Here is a 25,960-nt window from a genome sequence, read left to right on the forward strand (position 1 = left end):
TGTATTCCCACACTCTGAGGCCTTACACGTGTGAACCCCCGTATAAATGCAAATACAAGTGAGCCAGCTAAGTGTGAATGTAATCATGTTTCTCCTTCCTGAGTTTGTACCTGAGCTGAGGAAAGGAGAGAAAACGGTTGACACATCTCGAAGAGAAATGATTCAGATGTTAAATGCATCTTGCGTGGGACGCCTTGACTTTTTGGGAGAATTGCTATATGTTACTGTGAAGCATGCTTTGAACTTCCTTCAGAATGGGGATACTGAGGTGCAACACTTGCCACTAGGGCAGAGTACTGACAGGAGTACTCAACAAAACAAAACCCAACAAAACAGAAACCGGTTCTGTTGTGGAAGAGAGAAGACTCTTTCACTTGGGGAGGGGACGAGACGCGACGGCCCAGCCGGCCGAGAGTCTGCAGCCGCCCCGCAGAGCACGACGGAAAGCGCTGCGCGGTTAAGGACGAGGCATCCTGCGGCCCTGGTCGGGCCGGGGGGCGGCTGAGGGGCTTCACCGCGGCCCTGGCCCCGAGCGCGGGGACCCGGCATTCCCGCTCCCGCCGCAGCGGCTGTGGGAGACGGGGCGCCCACTCTACGCATGCGCCAAACGGCTCCGCTGAGGGGCGGGGATGAAGCCCGACGCCCGCCGCGGATCGTACCACTGCACGACATGGGGGTGGAGCAGAAAAGAGCCTTCGCCAAGAATTCGTTTATGAAGAATTCCCGCTGGCTTCTTCCCTGACTTGTGTGTGTAACAAAGGGAAACTAGCACGGAGAAGCAGGCGGGACCCCATGTCCTCTTGCGTGTGTCCGTTCCTCTTCCTTCTTTCCATCTCCTCCCTCCGTCGGCGGTGAATTGGGCGCGTCCCTCCAGCTGCCCCTCCCGCCGCCGAGGGTCCGGCCCGCTCCCGCTGCTGGCGGTCCCGGCGTCGCGAGTTCCCGCTCTCCCGCCCCCTTCTCCCACCCTCCGAGCCGGCTCCGAGCTCTCCTCGGCCTCTCGTTCCCTGCCCACGGTCCCGGCGCGGCAGCCCTATGGCGTACAGTCAGGGCGGCGGCAAGAAGAAAGTCTGCTACTATTACGACGGTGAGCAGGGCCGGCGCGGGAGCGCGCGTGCAAGAGCGGGGGGGCGCCCCTCTAATGGCCGCCCGGGGCGGGCTGTGTCCCCGGCCCCCGCCGGCACGGCCGCCCCTGCCCCGCGGGACCAGCTCCCCCCCGGCCCGGCCCCATGGCGGGCGGGGGTCTCCGCCGCCTCCACCTGCGCCGCCGCGCCCCGCTCCCGCCGTCGGCTCTACTGAGCCCCGCGGGCCGGCGGGCGTGGGGCGGCGGGGCCGAGGGGCGGAGGTGGTGGAGTCGGGCGAGGTGAGGGTCAGAGAGCTGCCTGGTCTGCCGGGCTCGGTGGTAGGTGGTGTGTCCATTGTTTCCCCCCCAAAATACTCACCACCCAACCCCCTCTTCCCCCCTCCCCTTCCTACCAGAGGAAGAAAAAAAAAAAAAAAAAAAAAGAAAAGTTGAGACACTCCCCTCCATCCGCTGAGCACGGAGGCGTTGGAGTCGCTGCTGTGTCTGGCTCCTCCCCTGCAAAGAAAGTCCAGGCCATGTGTAGCTCCGGCACCTGGTGATTGTTGAGCTGAGGCCTTTCCCTGCCTCGGGCTTTCGTCTGGGATACGGGGGGGACAGGGACACTCTGCCCTCTCCTCCCCCCTTCCCCAAACGGAACACGGATCAGAGCAGAGGTCTGGCTCCCACGAGCCTCCCTTCCTGCAAAACGCGGAAAGTTGTGTGCGTGGGTGTTTAATAATAGTGAAATTTGAGTTGCATGTAGGCCCTCTGAGTTTGCACACTTGTGTGGTGGGGACACAGGGACATCGATCTGCCTTGTCAGTCACGGCAACAAATTGCTTGGTTTGAGATATTTTCAGCAACTTGTTTGCAGTTTTCTCTGGCCACAGCAGCAAGAACTTTTGTATTTCTTCTTGAGCTTGAATTTATTTAGCCCTTTTTGTACTGGGAGGTGAGCTCGATAGACAGATTAGTTTAAAAGATTCGATTAAATTGCCTCCTGTCGTAACAATCTTATATGCTTGTATCCGAGGCTGGTCTTGGTAGTAGCCAGGAAACAGAGGCTGAGGATGTTCAGCCGTAGTGCTTTGGTGTTTTCACCATTTTGGAAGTGAAGATGAGTGGCTAAACCCACTCAAGGCATTAAAAGGTGTGTTGCTGTAGCAAACCTGCCATTCTTTGGAAATGGCAGACCTTGTGGGGCCTGTCTTGGCTTTTTTTTTTTTTTTTTTAAACCACACTAAAGGAGGCAGAGTGGTGGTTGCCGCCCCCTTCTCTTTGTTGCTAGCACTGGTTCTTTGTTCAGCCTAAAGGGGAAAGGAGGCCCCTGTTAGGGGTACTTTTGGTGAGACTAGGATCTTACTTTTCCTAGGGAAGAGGGATCACTTTTCGCCTTGTTGAAAGAAAGGAAGCAGTGATAGTTTAGAAGCTTTCTCTCTGAAAATACTTGCTTTTTTTATTTTTAATCAGTTTGCTTTTTTTTTTTTTTTTTTTTTTTAATTTTGATAAAGTCAGGTAGCTGTAGATTACTAGATGTTGATATATTGTTTTTCTGCGATTACTGGATTTTGGTACTCTATGCTAGCATTAGATTTCCTTAACAGCCAAAAAAAGCTATGCTTGTGAAGAGGGGAGAAACTGGAAGAGGAACAAGTTTAGAGGTGGCAAGATAATAGCGACTTAAAGCAGCTGTAGCTCATATGTAGACTAGGATAAATGTAGTTAATAATGTAGAGAAAATAATATCTGTTGTGCCTTAAAATAAATGCTTTATATGTGACAGAAACGGTTTGGGATTTTTTTGATGTCTCATTTATTTGTATTGACAAATCCAACAGCTATTTTCTTTTGGAAATAGAGTTATTAGAAATGTTAGAGTTAATACATAAACCAAATATCCTGATGCTACTGTGTGGTTCATCTGGCAGTTCTGAATATTTGCAACTGTTGTACCAGCAAAGCCATTGAATCAGTGAAAGGAATGTTTGCAGGCTTAAATAACCCAAAGCGAAAAAATACTGAGGTAGTGGTATATCTCTAACGGAATGTCATGTCTGAAGTAAATTACCCTTTTTATTGGGTCATAATTGGCTCTCCACACATACTTTTACTCTCTTTCTTGAAAGTTACAGACTAAAAAGTCTTCAAAAGTTCTAGAAGCATATACACTTATCTTCTGAGATGCAGTAAACTTCCCTATGCTCTTTGTGAAACTCGGTGTGATTGTCATTTAGGGCTGATTTTTTTTTAAATTAGCCTGTCACTTTCTCAGAGTGTATTGCTGTTAAGTGTTTTTGGGTTTTGGTGGGTTTTTTTGTTTGTTTGTTTTGTTGGTTTTTTTTAGTCAATAGTTTTAATAGCCATCATACTGTATTTGGAACCAATAAACTTTGAGTAGACAAAGCTTGATTTCATTACCTTGAGTTTGCTTGTAGTAGAAAGTCAACCGCATCCAATTTGCAGAATCGTCATTGCTTGTGACCGTGCTCAGACCAGGAATTTTGATTTAAATTTAAACCAGTATGCTATGGGAAAAAATAATTTAAATATGAATTAAAATACTTTAGTGATCTTACTTAAAATATTTTTCATAAGTGCTTCTAATCTTGATACATGTATGGCCTTAGCTTAGCAAAGTGTGCACCTCACACTGCTTAGAACCATGCTCGATGTGGAAGGCTGTCATAGCTTTTATTTTAGACTCCTACCATGTATCGTCAGGTTGTTGTCAAGGTTTTGCAACATTGTGGTTCAGGTAGTTTAGCTCTTCCGAGGTGTTGTACAGTTGCTCACAGCAGTGAGAACAGGCCCCCGATGGTCTTTCCACCTCTGTGCTCCTTCACAGACAAGCACAGTTCTAGAGAATCGTGCAGCAGGCAGTATGGTTACAGTGTTTGTGTATTTATTCCATGCCAGTGCACTAGCAGTATTATTTAGATTGGTTCTAAATAATTTTGTGTGGGTGTTCAAAAGGCTGTACCTTCATGAAAAATTTGAGAGATCTGCATGACTGTGGTTGGTTCCACCCATAAAGACGAGACTAAACCTGTTTTAGTAGGGCAGTGTGTTACTACAGTTGGGCATTGTTTGAGTAGTACCTAGTTAAACCTTACATCTGCAGATAAAATGAACTTAAACTGAAGTGTTTTCTGGAAATTCATTTATATCTTTGCTACTCTTCTGCTGTCTGCTTAATTTTAAAACCAGGACAAAATGCCCAATCCTTCAGAAGCTAGTGCAGTAATTTTAGGCCAATTTGAATAGCTGTTTGTTGGACTCATCAGGCATTGATGATATTTTCTTTTAAATTCAGCTTTACATGAGTTCACCCCTTAGTATTGGTGAAGTCAATTCAATGTATCTGCTGCTCTCAAGGTATGTTTCTTCCATGTGGTTTCCATTGTTGCAATTAGGTTCCTTCACATAGTGCGCTTCTGAAATACCTCATCATTTCATAGCAACTATACCTAAAATAAGCAGGGATGTAGTCCATGTACATAACAGTTTATTTGTTAAAAGTTATAAAGTAATGTAACATACAAGTTACAAAGTATTAAAAGACAACTGTAGATGTCATGTCTTGTCTCTGTTTAGACACTTAAGACTGCTTTGTAATGGGTAAATTTAATGGTGTTATTTTCCGGTATGTCATAGTAACTGTAGAAACTAACATGTTTTAGGAGTCATAGCTTTTGTTAGTTGTGTGTTTTTGAGCAGAATTAAAATTTCTTTAGGGCCTGTAGCCTCTTGTATTTTTGTATGTGTTAGAATATTTTCTATAGGCCTTGCTAAAGTCTCAGATAGCGAAGTGGGTGTCTAAAACTTGTGCGCATCAAAGGAATCAAGGGTTTATTTTTATTTGATAGTTCTCATCATTTTGGAAAGTAACTTGCATGAATTGAGTAGAAAATTTATATACATATATATATTTGAACTCAGAACATGACAGTGTATGTAACGATTGTCAGGTAGATTTTCTGAATCACATCTGTATCATGTAGTGAACAGTGTGTGGCAGTAAACTCCTATAGCATTAAATGGGCGCTTAGTTTGTCTCTTTCTGGTTAAGGACTCAACTTTTCAGATTATATGTTACTACTTCTCAATGGGAGCAATTTAGCTGGCACTTTTACTGGTATAAAACAGTAAATTTCCGTTTTTGAAGCCTTGCTGTGAAAGGTGAATAGATTTGCAAACTTTTTACACATACTACTTTGCATTTTTTCCCTTCTCTTCGTCATTCAGCTACTTTTTTTTTTTTTTTTTTTTTTTTTTTTTTTTGTGCTTTCCATGTGTTCCCACACTGGTAAGTGATATACTGTGTTCATAACTCTTCTGTATGATTTTTAATTCTATATTAGTAAGGATTTGCCTTTATAGTAGTATAAAATCAAGTACTCATACTATCTGCAGTAATAATCTTGTGAGCTTGGCCTCACTGCACCCATTCCTCATTTTCATCAGAGTTAGTCTGGCAGAGGTTTGTGCAGAGCATTTTAGCTCCATCAGTGAGTGAGGTCTCCCATCCTCACACATACTAGCTCTTGATACACCTTGCTTTCTTTCCCCAAGTGCTTCCCCCCAGCTCTGGTAAGGCTGTGACATATGAAAAAGAGATACATAAATTTCAGGATCAGTGGATGAAGTGTTTGTACCAGGAAATGTGCCACCTTCTTCACTAGGTAAAGGAGGAGAGACTTTTGACAACTTTACCTTCATCACAGTATGATGTCTCCATGATGGGTCCCCTTCATGATGTTGGTTGAAAATCAAGGTGCTAATGAAGAAAAATGATCTTTGTTCTTTTCCTTCCTCACCCCTGCCTACATAGGCGTCGGTAATCCCTTGAAACTTGATGGATTTTTTTTGTCCATATGCTTCAAAAATTTTTTTTTATGAGGCTAATGCCAAAACCATTTTTTGTTGGTGATACCAAGAGCTGAAAAATATAAATGGTACTGTATTGCCTGTTGATAAAGTCTATTATATTGATATCTATTGTTAGTTACTACTGTTGGCCTCTAATACAGAAGGATCAGTATTCTTCTGGCAGATAATCACCTACAGATCTTCTGTTTGATGAATAAACTCCCATAAAATCTACCAATGTCCCAATTCTTTTAAAACTCTCTTTAAAAAAAAAAAAAAAAAAAAAAATTGTGCTTGATTTATTTTTATAACTGTATGCTGCAGTGTATGGTACATAGAATATGCATAAGTTAAAATTTGTTAAGTTGATTAATTATGGTATATTGAAGGATATGTTGCAAGTGTATTTCGGAAATTTGTTAATTTTATTTTTTCTCTGTTTCATGTGGGAAAAATAATAGACCTTACATCATACATAAGATGTGAAATAACTCTTAAGTGTGTGCTTGCCCATCCATCAGCATTCTGAATAAAATGTCAATGACGACTATAGAAGCTGAAGTAGTTAAAATTGAAATGACCTCTTAAAACCCCCCATTTTTAAGCCACAAATGCATTTGTAATGAAGTTTCCTCAGTAATATCACATTATTTATAATAATTCATTATTTTCTTAAAAATCTCAAAATTTAAAGCTTTTACTAACGTGAAGATTTTTTTTTTAAATCTGGGACTTAACAGTAACTTCAAAACATAAAGTAGAGCTAGTAAATGATTGGTTTTCATCTTCTAGGTATTAGTTTCAAAGAGCTGTAGTAGATTTTTTTCCTAAGCATCAAATATATAAGGTATTCTTTTGTAAAGTGCTTAAATGTTTTTGCTGGAAGGAGGGAGTTTATTTATACTCTTAATACTTTTGCTCTTGACCTGCATATGACCAAACCTATAGGTTCTCAATAACTGACAAAAAGTGCTATTCTCCCACTTAAGTACCCAAGTTAGAAGGTCCAAACTCTTCAAAGTTCTTAATGTTAAAACTTGGTATTTCTATTGTTATGGGTCAGCTAAGAGCTAGGTGTTGAAGGGTAGTTTTTCTAAACATCTTCTTCTTATGTTACATCAGGTTATATCTGTTTTCTTAAGTGTCCTTATTCTCCTTCTCTCTTTGAAAACTGAAAGCTTGAAGGATTTGAGAATGCTTTGAAACTTTTAATCTTACTGTAATACTTGTTTTTCTTGGTAGTTGGTGATGCTACTGCAAACTGACGTTTACCCTTCCTCCATGAAGCTCATGTTGAAGAGATGAAACTAAAGCTATTTTGTAGTGGTGCTGCTTCTTAACCTCTGTCTGATAAAATTTACCAAATAGTATGACATTGTGAAAATAGTGTTTCTTTTGTTCCCAGTGGACAAGGCAGAGCATGTTGAAGGATGTGAAAGAAAAGTAAAAAGTTCAAGAAGGTAAAGTTCAGTAATCCTATTGGGAAATTGGGTCGAAAAGAAAAGAGGTGCTATCATAAAGAGGTGTTTTAGAAATCTCCAGCTGAAAGCCATTGACAACTGGACATAACTTTTAGGCTTGTTTATGTTTCCAGAGACAGTTCTGTGTAAAATGGTTTATGTGCTGAGAATGTCAGTGCTCAAAGCGGGGTTGTGTGTGTTCTAACATTACTTGAGCTCAGAAGAAAACTTACTGCTAGCCCATGATAGCAGCTATTCCTTTCTTGGAAATGAGTGACAAATATATTATCTTAGTTTTGTGCCTAGCTGGTCTCTAGTGTAACAGAGGCTAATCTGGATTATAAGGTTCTTGCTAAACTATCTTGTGGATCTCCAGCAGCAGGTGTCTGGGGAATGTTTGTGCATGTGGTTGCCACAGTGGATCTGGAGCTAACTTCTGGGTGCAACGGGCTTAATAGTTAAGGACAAGCTGAGGATGATATCATAAAATCAGCTCATGCAAAATGCTGGGTTTTACTGCAGCTTCTGTTGTGATACTATGTGGCAATGCCATCAATAGTGTCTCCTCTCGTCTTGATTCCAGTTCTGTTTCCCATTTTATTGATCAGTTCTGGCCCACTCTCAGTACTGTCTGCTTGTAGTCCAAGTGTTAGATTTGGCTTCTTCTTTCCCCTCTGTTTTTGACATACAACAGTTTGTTTCCCTTGTGTTCTTTTTGAAGTAGACATTATTCCCTTTGTGAGGTTTGTTTGTTTTCTGGAATCATACCTATTTACTTATCTTCTAAGAATGATTAAGTGGCAATGAAACTTGTTTTGTAATATGAATAGCTATTCTTTTGTGTGTTATTGGCAGGTGATATTGGAAACTATTACTATGGACAAGGACATCCAATGAAACCTCACAGGATCCGAATGACTCACAACTTGCTGCTAAACTATGGCTTATACAGAAAAATGGAAATTTATGTAAGTATAGGCAATATGATGTCCACTGAAGCATTTTAAGTTATTTTTGAAGGGCTTCAAGTATTGTCACACAAATAAATAGAGAAAGGTGGAAGTGAAAATAGAGAATACTTAAATAGTGCATTCAGAGCTCTTTTACTTAGAAGTGAAGGAGTATTTAATGGAGTTGTGTATCACAGCAGAGTATTGCTTTATGTAAAACACCACTACTATAATTTTCCTTTCACTATTTTCCCATCAAAGTAGGTGGGATTTCTTTAAAGTTGTCTGTTTTAGCACACTGTTAGCTGATTTTGCAAAGCACTCTGATTTATTTCTTTAATTTGTTCTTATTATCAGCGACCCCACAAAGCAACTGCGGAGGAAATGACCAAGTACCATAGTGATGAATACATCAAATTTCTCCGATCAATAAGGCCTGACAATATGTCTGAGTACAGCAAGCAAATGCAGAGATGTAAGTGCCAACATCAGGCTAAGTTATGTGTACATGCTTTTATGGTTAGCATTGTTTGAAGGTCAATATTCACCAGTACAGAGGTTAGAGAAATGTTGTCGCAAGAGTAGCACGTGCCTGCCTTTAGCTACACTTTTCCATGAAAAGCAGTCATCTTGACAAAAGTGTTCTTTAAGCATATGTAAGGATTTTTGCCCTTCCTTTCACAGGGTGTATTCTAGATGTGAAATACTAATACTAAGGCTTGATGCGCAGATTGTGAGCTGTTTGTGAAAGTGCCTTGAAGTCTTGTCTAAAAAAATGTTTTTTAGAATACTAGGAAAGTAAAAATCTGTGAAAATGTGTTTAAGTCAAGAAAAGAACTTGCTCATTCCTCTTGGAGGGAGATAGTAAAAACTGTACATCATTCACTGTTCACCCTTTCTATTGTTAATTTATTCCTTTAATTATAGGACTAAGCTCAAAGTACTGTTAGGAATGCAGTTTGACAGCTATTATATCAATTTTAAAGGCAGTATTGTAACATCTTTAATGCCTTATTGTCAGCAAATTATTTTTCTAAGTAATTGTACATTTTTTAACATGACCTATGTTAATCAGCATTTCTTCAAAAATCTAAAAAAGATTGAACCTCTTCAAACGAGGAGACTAATCTTCCAATAGAAACTAAAAAGAATTTAAAAAGAAAGATAAATTAGTTTGGAGTTAAACTATTAGGTCTCTGCACTGTTTTCAGTGTTTAAATTAGCCTGACAAATGAGATGGGAGATAAGTAAAATGCTAAATGAACTATGAACGTGCTATCCGTATGTATTTCGATGCTGTTGGAATGGTCTTTTTTAAAAATACTACATTTCTTACACAGTTAATGTTGGAGAAGATTGTCCTGTGTTTGATGGCCTGTTTGAGTTTTGTCAGCTGTCAACTGGAGGTTCTGTTGGTAAGTATAGGTTACTATACAACTATTTTATGGCTTTACTAGGTTAATGTCAGAACTTAAAATTTTGATTGTGCATTTAAAACTGAAGTAAATATAAGGGGTCTTTTATATATTTAACAAATTATCAAATCAGTTACAGACTGTAAAATATGAGATGTATCAAGTATCTCAGTATCAGAAAGAGATCTCTTCTAAATCAACTTATTTAAGAAATAAAATGTGTTTTCATGTAGCAAATTTAAAAGCAATCAGAAATTTCTGACTTCACTCTTCTGTGTGTCTTTACAGCTGGGGCAGTAAAATTGAACAGACAACAAACAGACATGGCTGTCAATTGGGCTGGGGGACTTCACCATGCCAAGAAATCGGAGGCATCTGGTTTCTGTTATGTCAATGATATTGTGCTTGCCATCCTTGAGTTACTGAAGTAAGTTTATGATAGGTGCAAGTTCAAAGTATAGAAGGTGTTAAATTTTGGTATTTAAATGTTTGAAGATTCAGATTGTAGTTATTATTTGAGTGAGTTTTCATAGCCCATCTTGAACTTTTACAGTTTCAATTAAGAAAGCTCCAATGTTTGGCTTCAGCAAGATATTCAAAATAAAGTACAGGCAAACTGAAAAGAAGACTAATAGGAGATAAATCCAAGCAAAAATGCCCCCAGTAAAGTACCATATGCTGTAATTCTAGACGGTGGGGAAGGACTAGAGTAGCAGACTTTGGAAAGTGGACAGGCTTACTTGCTTTCTTTAGGTATTTCTGTAAAGTCTTCCTCTGCTACGAGTGTAGACAGAGTAGTGGGCTAGATGGATCACTGCCCTGACCCCTTAAGGCAGTCATTGTACTCAAAATCTTACACCCATTTGGTTTCACAGTATGTCTTCTTGCTTTCTGTCATTTGATTTGTTACTGAATCAAACAGGAATATTCAGGGAAGATCATGCACTAAGCATAATTTCTTGGATTATTATATGAATTAATGTGACTTGTTTTAATAAATAATGAAATAACAGCTGTGCTGTTATGACTGCAAAATAAGAAATGAGGAGTAATGAAAGGTGATCATATAATTGACTTCAAACAATAATGCGTCAAGTCCCAAGTGTTGCTTTTACTGCTTCAGAGGACTGTATCCCTACTAATAACACATAAATGCCATTTATTAGAAAAAATATTTTACGTATTTGACACCTGTGAGTGGGACATCTGATTTTGCTGGTGAGGAATGAGGGAAGTAGGTGTAATCTGGAAATCTATAGATGGAAAAGGTTTCTAAAAACACTAAGAGTTGTTAATATTAACACATTAAAACGTTAATTTTAATGTGCAGCATATATTCAGGAGCTGTCTCTGCAGTCTACAAGATATAATTTTTTGTTGTCTAGTCTTGAATTTCTTAGCTTAATGTACATGTGAAGGAAGGAATCTTGCAAATAGTTATTGGGTTTGTAACCGTGGGAGACTGTCCTTGAAATTATGGGTGCTCACACTCTCAGTACTGTGCAAAGCATGATGAAAAGGCATCTTCTGATGACAGGCTTTGTTCTTTACTGGAAAACAAAATTTAAGGGATACTACTGTTTCTACTTCTCTAAGGCTTCAAATAAATCACTGGTTACTTTATCCATCTCAAACTGTCCTGAAATTTGCAGTATTTAAGAAAATAATAAACAGTAGGGCAATAAATCTATGTAAATATGAAGTGCAATACACTTGAAAGTAAGAATGTGCCTTTCTTTACAAGCTGGAGAGGTGAAGAAGAAGAGCCAATGGAGAATAAATATTTATTTTTTGCAAGCTTATGGAACACAGACTGTGTTGGTAATTACTGAGAAGGCAGAAAGAAAGGCCTTGGGGTTAATGAAAGGGGTGAATTCAGCAGATGTGAACAACAAAGTGATGTCAGCAGAAGCATGAGGTGTAGCTTCTACAGAGTGAGACAGTTTGAGGTAAATAATAAATTCCTTATTTTGATGAAGATAAATGTTGTTCACACTGTACTGAGAATTCTAAGAGCATGTGGTCACATCAAACAAAATCATCAATCACAAAATCAATATCAGTGATCATAATCTTGGATTTTAGTGTCTGGCTAGGGTTTTTTTTTTGTTTGTGTTTCTTTTCTTTGTTCTCAGTATATTATGAATATAACAGATAATGATGATTTCTTATATGTTCTTTCTAGGTATCACCAAAGAGTGTTGTATATTGATATTGATATCCATCATGGTGATGGTGTTGAAGAAGCATTTTATACCACAGATCGTGTCATGACAGTATCATTCCATAAGTATGGTGAATATTTTCCAGGCACAGGGGATCTTAGGGTAAGGTTGAACATGAAATTTCATTACATGATAAATTCCCTGTTACTGTCCTCCTTGTAGATGCTTTTATTTGCACCTGGCTACAATTACTGTCCAATAATGGCATGCAACAGTAAGTTTTCAGAAAAAATATTATGAGTGGTTTTTTTCCAGAAAAAAAATGCCTAGAGCGATAGATTAGTTGAAGAATCTTAGGAAAAATAATACAGGATAGTAGGGAATGAAAATACTCACTTCTACATGAAATTAACACCTTCACTTCTGGATAAATAGGCTGAAATATTTTTTTCAATATAATTAGTTTAATTCGCACAGATTTGGAGATGTCTCTTAAGAAGACAGTATGGTATATTTATGATTACCTGTACATTTCAATTCTGCAGTTACAGTGAAGAGTAGCTGTTTGCAAATCACCCTTTAACAGTCACAAAGCTTAAGTTACAGTTTGAATTTACTATGTTCTGTTTGCCTAATAATACAGTTTACTCATTTTTGGGATATTTCTTATGTCATGAAGTGTGTTTTGAGTTCTCATGACGCTCACTGCCTAAGAACTTTAGCATGCCCCATACAGAATTATGTTCTGAGCATTATTGCTAGCCTAAGGGAGGGAGCATTTGCCCATAAGGAGTTATCATTAAAGCTGTTGTAGAATCTCTGGCTGAGAATGGAAACCAATTTTCCTGGCCCGTCATATTAATTTAAGTTGGTCGTTGCTCATGTTATACTCTTGTTTGTTAGAACAGGAACTTGTTCCACTTCACAGTTTAAAAGAGTATTACAAGTGTTAGGATTAATATATTCCTAGCTTCAAACTCATAAATTAAGCCTCTTTTATCAGAGGCACTCCCAGGATATGGTATTCCTCTGATATTAGCACCTTTGCACGTTAGTTTGTGCACACAGTTAGAAACTTTAAAAATTTGTAAACACTTCTAGCAAGTTGGCCTACAAAAATGCTGTGCGGGGAAAGAATTCAGTTTTCCTAATTTAGATTGATTTTCCCACATTTAGACTGATTCATGAGATAGAAATATTCGTGTTTCAGCTAATACTCCTGAAAAGTGTGTTTCCCAACCTGTTGATGACACCCAGAAGGCACAGGAGTAAGCGAAAGTTGAGCAGTGGGGTGCAAAGCATTCAATTCAGTGTGGTTGTTGGAGCTGAACGTTATTATGGTTGTTAGATTCTCTTAAACTGTGTTCTAAATTGGTTTAGGAAGAAATCAGTTTTAGTTTTTATCTGTGTGTTTTAATTTGACTGGCCACAAGGTGGTAGTGCTGCTTCAAACTAAAAGCAGCTCCGACCAGGATGTTTATCATAACAAGCTGTTGTTGCTGAATTTGGATAGAATTTTTTTTTTTTTTTTTAAAGGGTTAGATATCTTGGCTTTTTAGAAGCAGCACTTCCCGTTGACAGAGAAGTTGTGGACTCTTCACCTCACCACACCCAGAACAAAGAATTAAAAGATAGCATAGTTGAAATAAATAGAAGAATATTTTATGGGGTTTGGGATTTATTTTTTTAGCAGTGTCAGTGAAAAACAGCATCTCAGACATGGAAACTTTTTTTCTGAGTTGCTAGTTAGGATTTTGAAATGAGCATTGTCTGCATGCAGGCTTTAGCAAGCTTTATTGCAATGATTGGATCCCCATAGGGATTTTTCCTATCTCCAGAGATTGCAAAGCTAGTTGAACTGAAGGGAGCACTAATTCTCTGAAAAGTCAGTGTTTTTTCTGGAGGCCAGTATTGTGTTGCTTCCTTCTGCCTAACTTGATCTGCTATTGATGTGGGTTTTTTTGGTGGTTTTTTTTTTTTTTTTTTTTTTTTTTTTTTTTTTTTTTTTTTTTTTTGATGGGCTGTATTGCAGCTTGTTTCTGTAATTATTTAGTTAGTTGATCTATCTTGCTGATCAGGTTATATTTATTTGATGCAGGAACAAATCACGTGTCAAATGATGATACTGTGATTGCAGCTACATCAGTGTAGATGTATCTGAGGTTTTCTAGTTCAACAGCATTAATCCATTTTCTACTGAATGTATTGTTCAGTCTAAACCTTCAATGTCTTCAGTAAGTTGTTTGACCTTGTGCATATCTTAGATGACAGCACAAATTTTGCCATTTATACACACAGATAGATCAGTTGAGACCATAGTTCTCCATAGTGGCCCAGGTTCTGTGAGGCAGTTTGATCTGTTGGTGAATGGGAGGCTGCCAGAATGTTGTGTTCTTTCTTTAGGTTTTGAAACTAATGCAAGCATCAGTTACAACAAAGGTCCATTGAGTAGTTCAAACAATTACTCTGTTTAGGTGGAAATTGTGTGAACATTTGACTTTGCTGTGTTTTAGGATAAGATCATTTTAATGAGGTTTGTTGTTGTTGTTTTTTTTTTTAAATCTGTAAAGCAAGACAAGGAGAGGAATGACCTCATTCAATATAGGTTAGGTATTCATCTGCTGGAAAGCAGTTCTAGGAGAAAGACCTAGGGCTGCTGCTGGACAAGTTAAACGTGAGTCAGTTGTGTCCTTGTGACCAAGAAGGCCAATAGTATCCTGGGGTGCATTAGGAAAAGCATTGCCAGCAGGTTTAGGGAAGTGATCCTGCCCCTCTGCTCAGCCCTGGTAAAGCCAGATCAGGAGTGCTGTGTCCAATTCTGGGCTCCCCAGTACAATAGAGGCATGGAAGTCCTGGAGTGAGTCCAGTGGAGGACAGCAAATATGATGAGCTATCTGGAGCATGTCTCTTAGGAGGAAAGGTTAAAGAAGTTGGCTCTGTTTATCCTGAAGAAAAGACATTGAGAGTGGACCTCATCAATACTTACAAATATCTCAAGGGTGGGTGTCAAAAGAATGAGATCTGATAAATAAGGGGCAATGGATACAAACTGAAACACAACAAGTTTCATCTGAATATGAGGAAAAACTGCTTTGAGGATGACAAGAGCACACTCTAGTTGTCCAGCGAGGTTGTCCCATCTCCTCTACATATACTGAATGCCCACCTGAATGTGATCCTGTGCAATCTGCTTTATCGGGGTGCTGGATTAGATGATCTCCAGAGCTCCCTTCTTCCAGTACTGACCATTCCATGATTCTGTGATTGCCTCAGAAAATTCAGCCTGTGAAAGTCTAGATGATTCACTCTGGGAAATTTTGGGTGATTTGTACTTTAAGTCAGCCAGAGTTGAGTTCAGCAGGGGTCTTCAGTGTCACTCGTCTTGCAATACTATAATGTACTGTGGGCAAAAAAAGCCAACTGTCAACATTGTGTCTGTGCTTCAGTGGGCCACTTGTCCTCCTCCTCATCTCTGTCCATTCCCCCTCACACCCCCAGTAACGTTTGGTTACTGGAAGCGGCACATTACAGATACATTGCCTGCTAAAGAGGCTTGGTTCAGGTATAGGGAAAAGTCAGTGACTTTCAATACGTAGTGTTGAGAAGTTTAGTATTTGTGTTGCTGGGCTGTGCTATGCATGACTTGTAGTTTTTCTAGGATATTTCTGCTGTTTGATAATAGTTTACAGCCAGACGGTATAGGTTAATTCTCACTGTCTGCTCCACTTAACTGCTCTCCATTGCTTTCTATCTGTGTTGGTGATTAACTAAATGGAAGAAATAGGAATGTGTGTCAAGCAGACATCTTCAGCTTTTAAGGTGATCATCAAAACAGGAGTGGTTAGATTCAGGGTGTATTCACTTTATTTATTTATTTAATTAATTAATTTTTTTTTAACAAACCTTTTAGTACATAGGTTGTCTAGAAAAGCTGATAAGATAGACTACTACAGTTCCTGTCTTGACACCTGATGGAACTGAGAATAATTTGCAAGTTTCTTCTTATTTTTTGTTAATTTAAGAAGTCTCTTTCTTCAAGAGCACATATAAGTGGCCCCTGTTGAATTTTTCTTCTCTCCCTTTTGCTGCAGTTCTTCCTCATCCTATGTTTAGGGCAATAATGTGGCTTTAAAAATCTCTTCAAGTCCAAATCTTGTGTGCAACAGTGAAAACATGCATATCACCTTTCTCTTCTTAGTTTTTGTACTTTTGTTTGCTTAGCTATTACCGGACTAAATGGATTGGTTATGATTTGTCTTTTTGTCTTAAATCTTTGAATTGAAAAATTGAGTGTACTTATTGTTATTTTAATCTTGGTGTCCAACTCATACACTCTGAAATGATTTTATGGGAGAACAGGAATCAAGTAAACTCTGCCTCTTACCCCTCACAGTTATGTATAGTGGTACAGAATAGCTTGGCAAACCTGTGTAGACTTTTTTTTCATTATACCATTCTATCTGCTTCTGTGTTTGTATTAAAGCATTTGTTGTTTTTGCTTGTAGGATATTGGTGCTGGAAAAGGCAAATACTATGCTGTCAACTTTCCAATGAGGGATGGTATAGATGATGAATCGTATGGACAGATATTCAAACCAGTGAGTGCTTTGTTTTTTGTTTTCAAGCTCTCTGAAAATGACTAGATTTGTATTTTGTTATGTCAATTAATGACTCGCTGTTTTATATTGATTATAGATTATATCTAAAGTAATGGAGATGTACCAGCCCAGTGCTGTGGTATTGCAGTGTGGAGCAGATTCACTGTCTGGGGACAGGCTGGGATGCTTTAATCTGACTGTTAAAGGTAAACAGAAGAGTGTCTGTTTGTTGTCTATAACTTTTTACTTACTAGAAACCTCTAGCCTTCATACTGTTTTTCAAGACACTTGAATGATGAGGACTGGAGTCACAGATTTTTTTCATTACTATGATTAACCACCTCTTTCTTTGCTATACAGGGCCCAAAGAAACCCAGAAGTTGCCTCTTTCTTTCTCTGCATCTAAAAACGTTAAGAAACTTGGTTTTCCATGTGGTTCCTAGCCACTCAAGTGCTTCCCTTTATTCTGTGTACAGGATTTCTCTAGCTTTAAAAAAGTGTCCTGGAATGACAGGACAACAGGCGTCTGCAACACTTATAATGATGGGCAAATAAAACTAGTCAGTAGTCAGCTTAGTAGGACTACAGATACTAAACATCAAACACCTTGTTGGGTGTAAAATATGTATTACTGCAATGAGAACACTCACTGCATTGTTAAATTTATAGTGGTGTTTGTTATACTGAGCCATATGTTAACAATCATATTAATTAATTATGGTAGAATTAATTTATTTTAGTGTTACTTAAGTTTCTACCTGCAATTGTGATTCTCTAAACTGGGATGTTAATTTAGTAAGTAGCATAACTGTTACTGTTATTTTATTATTATTTATTTAAATTATAAAATATTAAATGTATAGCAGACTTTTGGTAAGCCTTCAATCCAGCCTGTTTAAATCATGGATTTTCTTGTTTTTTTGTTTTGTTGTTTCTTTTTTTTTTTAATGCGACAATTAGAGTTTTGTAGGCAACAAAATGCAGTACAGTATCTGTTGGGTCTGCAGTGTTTCAGGGTTCTTTTCTTGATTTGCACCAGGTGGCAAAGCTACTTCGGTTGCCCATACAGCTCAGATTTTTTTCCATCTTACATATCTTGGAAAGCAAGAGAGCTGCTGCCTCCTACAGATGCCTTTCAGTATGCTGTATCTCCCTGGAGTGTGTACTGTCTTGGCACCAGTTCACTCTGTAAGCAAGACTTAGCAACCTCTAATACAGGTTCAAATTTAGAAGTAGAAAGGACCAAGTACTACTTTTGTTTTCCCTTCTTCCCCCATTTAATTTGACTGAGGAATTATCCCTAGATTTGTCACTGTTTATGACATCAGTTACGAAAAGATGAAACACTTATTCTAAGATCGATTCACAACAACAGCAATAGACCATCATGCTAAGTCTCTGAAGACTGGTGCGGATGATGTTCATTGTGTTTTGTACATTTCTGATCTATAGGTCTTGACTTCTTGTGAGGTTGTGCTTAGCTCTAGGGGGAGACAGTTCTGTTTGAATCACTTCAATTCTTGCTAAGTGTGACTGCGTATGTCTGATTAAATAATTTGTTATATACTTTTCTGTTTAATAGATATTTTGCATACATTGCCAACTCTCTTTTTGTTTTACAGGTCATGCTAAATGTGTGGAAGTTGTAAAGACTTTTAACTTGCCATTGCTGATGTTAGGAGGAGGAGGCTACACAATTCGTAATGTTGCTCGATGCTGGACATATGAAACTGCTGTTGCCTTAGATTGTGAGATTCCTAATGGTAAATATTAATATTCAAATTAATATTTTATTAAGAAATAATCATGGGAGAGTTTAAGTAAACAGCAGATATTTGTGTAGCTAGCTGTAATGCATCAGTTTAGAATAAACTAGGTAGAAAATTATTGCTAGTATTTGACCAATAAATTTTCAGTATCTTGTGCACTAAATAAACGTAAGTATTTAGGGCTTTTTCTATGCCATAGCAAAATCTTTAAATAACTGAACCACTTTTTGAAAATTCAAAATGTAAAACTTATGGAACCTTACTTGTAAGTATTTCTACTATGAATATCATCATTATGAAAGAATATATACTGCATTTCGATTCTACCAGTGTCAGCCTGTAAGTTGCAAAACACAGACGTGGCATACATAAATTATTGACTGTGCAAGTGCCCACTTTACATACATAAATTATTGACTGTGCAAGTGCCCACTTTACATAGTAAAAATGCTCTTTCTTCATTTTATCTGACAAAAGTAACTGTGAAAGTATATTGACTTCCACTCTTCCATTTCACTCCATTTTGACTATACAAGCTATCTTAAAATTTACAACCACAAATAAAACAGTAGTAGACTGCTTTAGAATAGTTGAATACTGAAGTAATTTCTCTGAGGAAGATCCCTAAAGATCCTGGACTCCTTTTACTTCTGACCAAATATGCTTCTGGATATGCTTTTGGAATGCCATTTATATAAAATTGCTGTTTAGACTGATTTGTTGCAAATGAGTCACTGGCAGTTTGCATGTTGAAGTGCAACTTTGGCTGATAACCTTTCACTGTTGTATCTCTTGGTGGATTCAGTGTTTCCATCTGACTTCAGGGAACGCTGCTGTCAGTGAGAAAGGACTATTTAGAATGTGCCTTTCAAGATACATATTTTCCATTTTTCATGTCAAAATATATTCTTTGTCAGCCACAACTTTTGAAGACACAGTAGCAGTTCCTTATCTTGAGACTTTTTTTTTTCCCCTTTCAATGGATTTTATATATACATATATATATATATATATATATATGAAGTGTTTTGGCTTTTTTTAAAAAAATTCCTCTCTATTTTTTGTGTCCCTGTCATTTTTAATCTGTTCTGAGAAATAACAGTGCATTTCTAAACGTTGCAATAGCAACTTAGCAGCAACTTAATCTTCCTGTTTGCTTTCTATCCACCTAACCAAGATCACTTATCCTGTAATAATCATAAATTAAGAAAGACAGAAGGCACAGTTAAAAATGGATTTCAGTGTCTTATGTCTTAAAGGTTCTATGGATTTTTTTTTTTTTAATATTTCTCTTACTTTATCTGGAAAGATACAGTCATATTCAATATAAATTATTGCAAAATATAACAATGTAAAATACCTGTTGTCCTGGCTATGTATTCTTCATCAACTTAATTTTCGTGGTTCAGTGTTCTAGTCAGGGGACCATTTTCTGTGAAAATGTAAAAAGTGGGGCACAGAGGGAAGCAGACAGACTGAACTGCTCAGTGCTGCTGAACCAATATCCAGCACTTATTAAGGATATTGAACTAGCTGCTATCTTCAGCCTAGTAACAAGTATTAAAACTTGTCCTGAAGGAATATTTTGAATGGCTTGCCTAAACCTTTCAAACTGGTCTAACTTTGAAAACACCTACAAGAAATCATCAGTTATCTTCTCTTTCCTGCAGAAGTGTAATTTTAAATTGCTTTTCAAATTTGTTATTGAGTTCTTCAGCGTGTAATTGCAGTAGATCTTTCTCTTTGTATTTTGCCAGCAAATTTAAGTTCATTTATTGAATAATTAGAGGACTGAGGAGTCCAGATAATAAATACTGCTTGTTTGAATGCTTAGGGTTTGATGGTTCTCTAAGTAATATTCTGTCAGATCTACTGTTGTATTTAAAATATTATAAATTTTTGGGGGGGTAACAAAGTTGTCTTGGTGTTTGGTTTATAGAGTTGCCATACAATGACTACTTTGAGTATTTTGGACCAGACTTCAAGCTTCATATTAGTCCTTCAAATATGACTAACCAGAATACACCAGAATACATGGAGAAGATCAAGTAAGTAGTGATTACCTTATCTATCAATTAGGTCACGTGGATTATATTTCTCCAGAGGTTTAATTGTTAGGCAGTTTTGAACCTTTCTCTGTTCACTAAAAATAAGTACTAGAATAGATTAGATATGTTTTTCATTTCTGTCAGGGGTTTTTTTGAAGTTTCTTCCTCTAACAGAAGGACTTATGAAGTCTTATGACTATAAATATGAAAATTTATGACCCAGCTTGGATTTTTCCTTTTTTTCCAGCATCTGAAAAGATGACTGTTTTACTTGGATTCCCATTCTAATTTTGTAGAAAGTTTATCCTGCCAGGAAAGAAGCTGCTGTGCCATGACAACTAGGATTTCTAAATCTCAGCTCCATGTCTAAACGTGTACTGAGAATGTTATTCTTTGTAGCTGTCAGCTGCAAAAATAAGGAGTCACAGATGATCTCGAACATCCAAAACTCTGGAAAGACAGTGATACACGTAGGCAATTGAATGGCTGTGATTTGACAAATTCACAAGTTTTGAGCAGTGCTCATTGACAAGCTATAGTGGTTGTGTGTTTTTAGGCACTTTTGATACTTAGTTTATTCCTCCTCTCATCTTGACATTTTCATTGGAAACAAATATTTTACTTCAGGGGTGAGGTAATGCCTGTATACAATCAATTCTGTGCTGAACTGGTGGGAGGCAACTGGTTAGCCTGAAGTACTCTTGGCTTGCCATGGTTTGTCCTTGCTCTGGGTTTAAAAGAATAAACTGCCACCCCTGCCCTGAGTTCTCACAGGCTGTTAACTGTACAAATTCTTTTGGTTACTAAAAATAGCTGAATAAATGTGTGAAATTGTACGTATAAGTTTGTCAATACTGCTATAACCTTTTAAACTGTCAAATTGCAATATTCACCGAAGCTGTTAAAATACTAATTTTTAACTGATTGGTTAGACTGTGATGGGTGTTCATAGCACAACTATATCAATCACAATCCAATGAAAGGAGTTTATAATGTGTGATGGGAGGAAAAGCCCACTTATTTTTTGTTAATATAATTGTACAAAATTTCTCAGCAGTAATGTAGCTGGTGATCTGCCAGGCTGCTTGCTGTATGTTACACATTGTTGAGCTTTTGTGGTATAAGTAGGCTGCAAAACTTGCTGCTGCAATCCCAGGCAGAGATTGCTCTCTGTCAATAGAAAACACAATCTCACATTCTTATACTGGCACCCACAGGAGCAATGACCCATCATTTTGGGTTCATTGTGTGCTTTCACAGACACCTGACTTTAGGGAACTCTCATGCATCGCAAAACTTCTTTGCCAGGTCATGTGATTTAAACAGAGGCAGGGACTCTAAGGATTCCAAAAAGGCACCAGTTGCCCTTTAGCCCTTCAAATTATGCAGAAAGATGCTAAGGTAACTGTTGCAAATGCTGATACTTGCTTGCCAAGCCCATCTTTTTATTTGCATTTTGGAATGATAGTTTTGAGTCACAAAAGAAGCCTAGTATCATTCCTGCTCATGATGCTTTGGAGTATATCATATATCACGTCAGGTTGCTTAACAGAGACGAGTTATGTCCTGTCTTTTCCTGAAACAGCCAATAAGGAAATGTATCCAGATTAATTAATTTTGTCATTGCTGCACACAGCTGGGAGGTCTTCATGCTTTTAAGTGTCTAACTTTCTTTCTGAGAAACTAGAGAATAATCTGTTATCCAGCTTGATACTCTAGCTTACCATAAACAGAGTAGTACTGACACCGGTTTAGTCCACATGGGCAGTACTTGTGCTGACCCTGTGGGAAATTAACAATTAAAGTTGATTAAAATAAGTATTTGTAAATTACAAAGAAAATTATGTTCAAGTACACTGTGGTTACTAATGATCTCAATAGGGATGGAAAACTTCCTGAACTTGGCATGCTGATTATTTTAATTGAAAAATTAAACTGACTCTAAAGCAAAGCCAGGTTAGTGTTGAATGCAGAGTTCAGAACTTCACAGAAATCCAAGGAAATGCTACTTCTGTGTAGTAATAACATTTCTTGTCTGTTACTTGCAGGCAGCGCTTATTTGAGAACTTGCGCATGTTACCTCACGCACCTGGTGTACAGATGCAAGCTATTCCTGAAGATGCTGTTCATGAAGACAGTGGAGATGAGGATGGAGAAGATCCAGACAAACGCATTTCTAGTAAGAAATATCTATTCATGAGAGCACATGTCTATAGTTGTTTTGGATTTAATGGCACAGAACTGAAGTTGTAGTAGTGTGCAGTACTGGAAGACTGGCACTTTTGTTTCCTGAATAAAAAAATTTGCCTCTGCTCTGCCACTTTTGATGTTTTTAAGGTGGCATCCGTGTGCACATTTGAACCTCTTAAAGGGTCTAATGAAGTGCTGGAAGAGCCCTGTGTTTTTGCATACTATGGAGTAGCCTGGCTGTTTCAAATCTATAATAGATCCTTCATAAGACTTAATGAATTTTAACTAAAGAAACAGTACTTTACTTTTTTTGTGACTAACAAAAGACAGAAGCTATGTTTCCCTTTGAGGTAACATGAGATACAGTTTGTAAGGGGGGGAAAAGAAAGCCTTTAATTTGTTTTGTTTTGAAACAAGAGATTTTCCAGATTTGTGACACTACCCTTGACTTTATTACCATAACCCTTCCATGAACTTTGAGTTATTCTTGAGCTAAGCCATGCTACCTTTATGGTGATTAGAGTAATTCTGTAACCTCTTAATAATACACCATCCATTTTCTGAACTGTTGAAGTAATTTTTTGGTTCTTCTGTGATTCAGTTTTCAGTATTTGAAGTTTTATTTGATGCATGGTTAAAATATTCCCCCTCACCCTCCATGTTTCTGCAAAGCTATTTTTTGGAAGCTACTGTGGGAGTCCCAGAGTATCTTGAAAAATAAGTGGGTTTGGCTGTAATTTAGTTTATTAGCATTAAATGATTATAGTATGTTACTACTCATTCTTAATTTGATAGTTCTTTTTTATTAGGCCTGTTGTAATTGGACTTTTTGATTAATTAATATCATAAATCTGAATCCTAGTTCGAGCATCTGATAAGCGCATAGCCTGTGATGAAGAATTTTCAGATTCTGAAGATGAAGGGGAAGGTGGACGACGAAATGTTGCAGATCATAAGAAAGGAGCAAAGAAAGCCAGAATAGAAGAAGACAAAAAAGAGACTGAGGACAAAAAAGCAGGTAGGACTGTGGTGTGATTTCATCCTATATTTTAGAACTGCAAATGTCAGTCCTGCCAGGAGGCAGAAGTTTTATTTATCAACAGTTAATTAGCTGTTGAGATGATATATTCTTTTCCATCACTTTTAAATTAATAATTTTCAAGATACAGCTAATCAGACTAGTACAATATTTTCAGGCAAGGGTTATTGTTTCTTCCCCACAAGCCTGAAGTCTTAAGAGCCAGGGATTTGTATGACTTAAGGAAAATAGAGATGAAAAAATATACATTGGGCAAAACATTTGTTCCTGTTTTCTTTTGTGAGATGAGCCAACTGGGTTTCTCTGAAACAGAAATCAGATAGTGTAATAGGGGACAATGTAATTCCAAGGACTCTTGATTTTTCTAAGAACTGGGTGCATCTTCTGGGGAACTCCAGGTCTCATTACTGCATGCCATCATTATGGCCAGTCAAGAGAGACTTTGCCTTGAGTCATTCTGAATCACTTGGCATTGTGCCCAGACCTCTCCTTTGAATGGATGCATTTAATGCTGTACTTTAATATATAACTAGTGACTTCTTTAAAAAGGCAGTTTCCTCTGGCTAGAAATATATACAAAAAAATAAACTTGGTCATGCTCTTTACTTCTTAAGTATTTTGAGGCTTTCTTGCATCTTTTGCTATCTTTAAAATCTTGTGATTTTTTTCAGATGTTAAGGAGGAGGATAAAGCCAAGGACAGCAGTGGTGAAAAGACAGATGCCAAAGGGTAAACACTAATTAATTAAGGTCTTTTTTTTGGAGTGTGTTTGTTAAGTCAGTACTGTATAATATTTTTCAGTTCTGTGGAGATTACTTTCAGTTCCTCATAATAGTGAATATTTTAGAATCATGACTAGTAATTCAAAGTTACATTTCTAAATCAGTTTAAAATTTTATTTTTAATTAAAAAAATAAAATTACACTTTTTTTGCCTTTGTACAGAGCAAAATCAGAACAGCTCAGCAACCCTTGAACAAAAGATAGCCTCTCATCAATTGCAGAACATAATACTAGAGTCTGGGAATACCTAAAAGGAGAGAAGTTTTCGTATGGAGAGAGACTGCTGATTTCATTTTGTACTATTTGGCATGGACTGTATTTATTTTCAAACGGCTTTGTTCTGTTTTTTGGCAAGTTGTATTGTGAGTTTTCTAATGATGAGGCAGAAATTCCTTTCTTCACCATGCTTTATGTAATAGTATTTAAAAATGGATGTGAGTTATTATGTTAAATGTCTAAACTGATCTATTAAAGTAATTTGCCTTTCCTGAGCTGATTTTACCTTTTTTGTAATTTTATCTTTATTAAAAAAAAAAAAAAAAATTGCACGTGGTTGTCTTTTGTCCATCATTAAACTACAAAGAGGAAAAACTATATAAATCAGGCAGACTAATATGTGAGTACCTAGTGAGCTTAAATGGACAGCTGGCAAACAGGCAAGTTGAACTGTGCTGCTTTCATTGACTCCACACATTCCAGTAGTTCCTACATGAGATGCAAACACATGTATGGGTATACAAGTGACATTTGAACAGGCTGAGTAAATGGGTGAAGGGAAGCTGGAATAGCATCATTGAATGAACTCTCATTTTAATGTAAATGTTTAAAACTCTCCAGTCACATGCTTTGTACTGTCCAAGAACCTTTCCCACCATCAGAATCTACCTAAAAAAAAAAAAAAAAATTCATTTGCTGTTCATGAAGTCAGTGTATGGTCATCGTGCAAAGCTTGCAAGATAGCAAGTGAAAATTTGGATTTACCTTAATACCCATTCCAGGTTTTTTACAAATATGAGGAACATAAAACTTTTTCACCCTTACAGAGGAAAGATTTTACTGTCTGCACCCTTCATTGATTCATGAGTTAGTTGTGGTGTCTGAATTGAACAGAGACTTCAGTGCCTCCATTCTCCTTTTTCTTTTCTCAATGTACAATCTTACAGGTTGATAATTAATGAAATGTATAAGCTTTGAAATCAAGATTTCAGAGCCGTGAACACAGAAGTTAGAACTGTACTGCAACCCAATCTTTTTCCAAATTTTTTCTTGCTACTCTTTTAACCTATTTTCCCTCTGGTTGCGGTGTATGTTGATATTGTGCCTGATGGCACCCCAGGACACAGCTCACCTTCCTGGCTGCCAGGGCACTGCTGACTCATGTTCAACTTGCCATCGACCAGGACTCCCAGGTCCCTTTCTGTGGCTCTGCTTTCCAGCCTCTCATTCCCCAGTCTGTACTGGGGTTGCGCTATCCCCAGTGCAGAATCCAGCACTTTTCCTCCTTGAACTTCATCTGGTTGGTGGTTGCCCACCCCCCTGATTTGTGAAGGTGTCTGCAGGGCCTCCCTGCCCTCAAGGGAGCCAACAGCTCCTCCCAGTTTTGTACCTGTGATCT

General features: G+C 37.9%; 1 protein-coding gene across 1 annotated transcript; it reads left to right on the forward strand.

Annotated features, from left to right (window-relative positions):
- Positions 1-742: 742 nt before the first annotated feature.
- On the forward strand, positions 743-24,893 carry HDAC2 (histone deacetylase 2). The gene is made up of 14 exons (XM_040059474.2): positions 743-1,084; positions 8,245-8,357; positions 8,697-8,814; positions 9,680-9,754; positions 10,043-10,181; positions 11,940-12,081; positions 16,425-16,517; positions 16,615-16,723; positions 18,140-18,280; positions 20,226-20,334; positions 22,383-22,513; positions 23,387-23,542; positions 24,235-24,292; positions 24,508-24,893. The coding sequence occupies exons 1-14, from the start codon at positions 1,033-1,035 to the stop codon at positions 24,536-24,538; spliced, it is 1,467 nt and encodes a 488-aa protein (XP_039915408.1). The 5' UTR covers positions 743-1,032; the 3' UTR covers positions 24,539-24,893.
- Positions 24,894-25,960: the final 1,067 nt, after the last annotated feature.

The sequence above is a fragment of the Hirundo rustica genome, chromosome 3 (assembly GCF_015227805.2).
Source record: "Hirundo rustica isolate bHirRus1 chromosome 3, bHirRus1.pri.v3, whole genome shotgun sequence".
In the NCBI taxonomy this organism is placed as follows: Eukaryota; Metazoa; Chordata; class Aves; order Passeriformes; family Hirundinidae; genus Hirundo; species Hirundo rustica.

Coding starts and splice junctions, on each gene's coding strand:
- HDAC2 (XM_040059474.2), top strand. CDS start 1,033: ATGGCGTACAGTCAGGGCGGCGGCAAGAAGAAAGTCTGCTACTATTAC. Junction 16,724..18,139: donor CTTTAATCTGACTGTTAAAG/GTAAACAGAAGA, acceptor TTTGTTTTACAG/GTCATGCTAAATGTGTGGAA. Junction 22,514..23,386: donor TCCAGACAAACGCATTTCTA/GTAAGAAATATC, acceptor TCTGAATCCTAG/TTCGAGCATCTGATAAGCGC.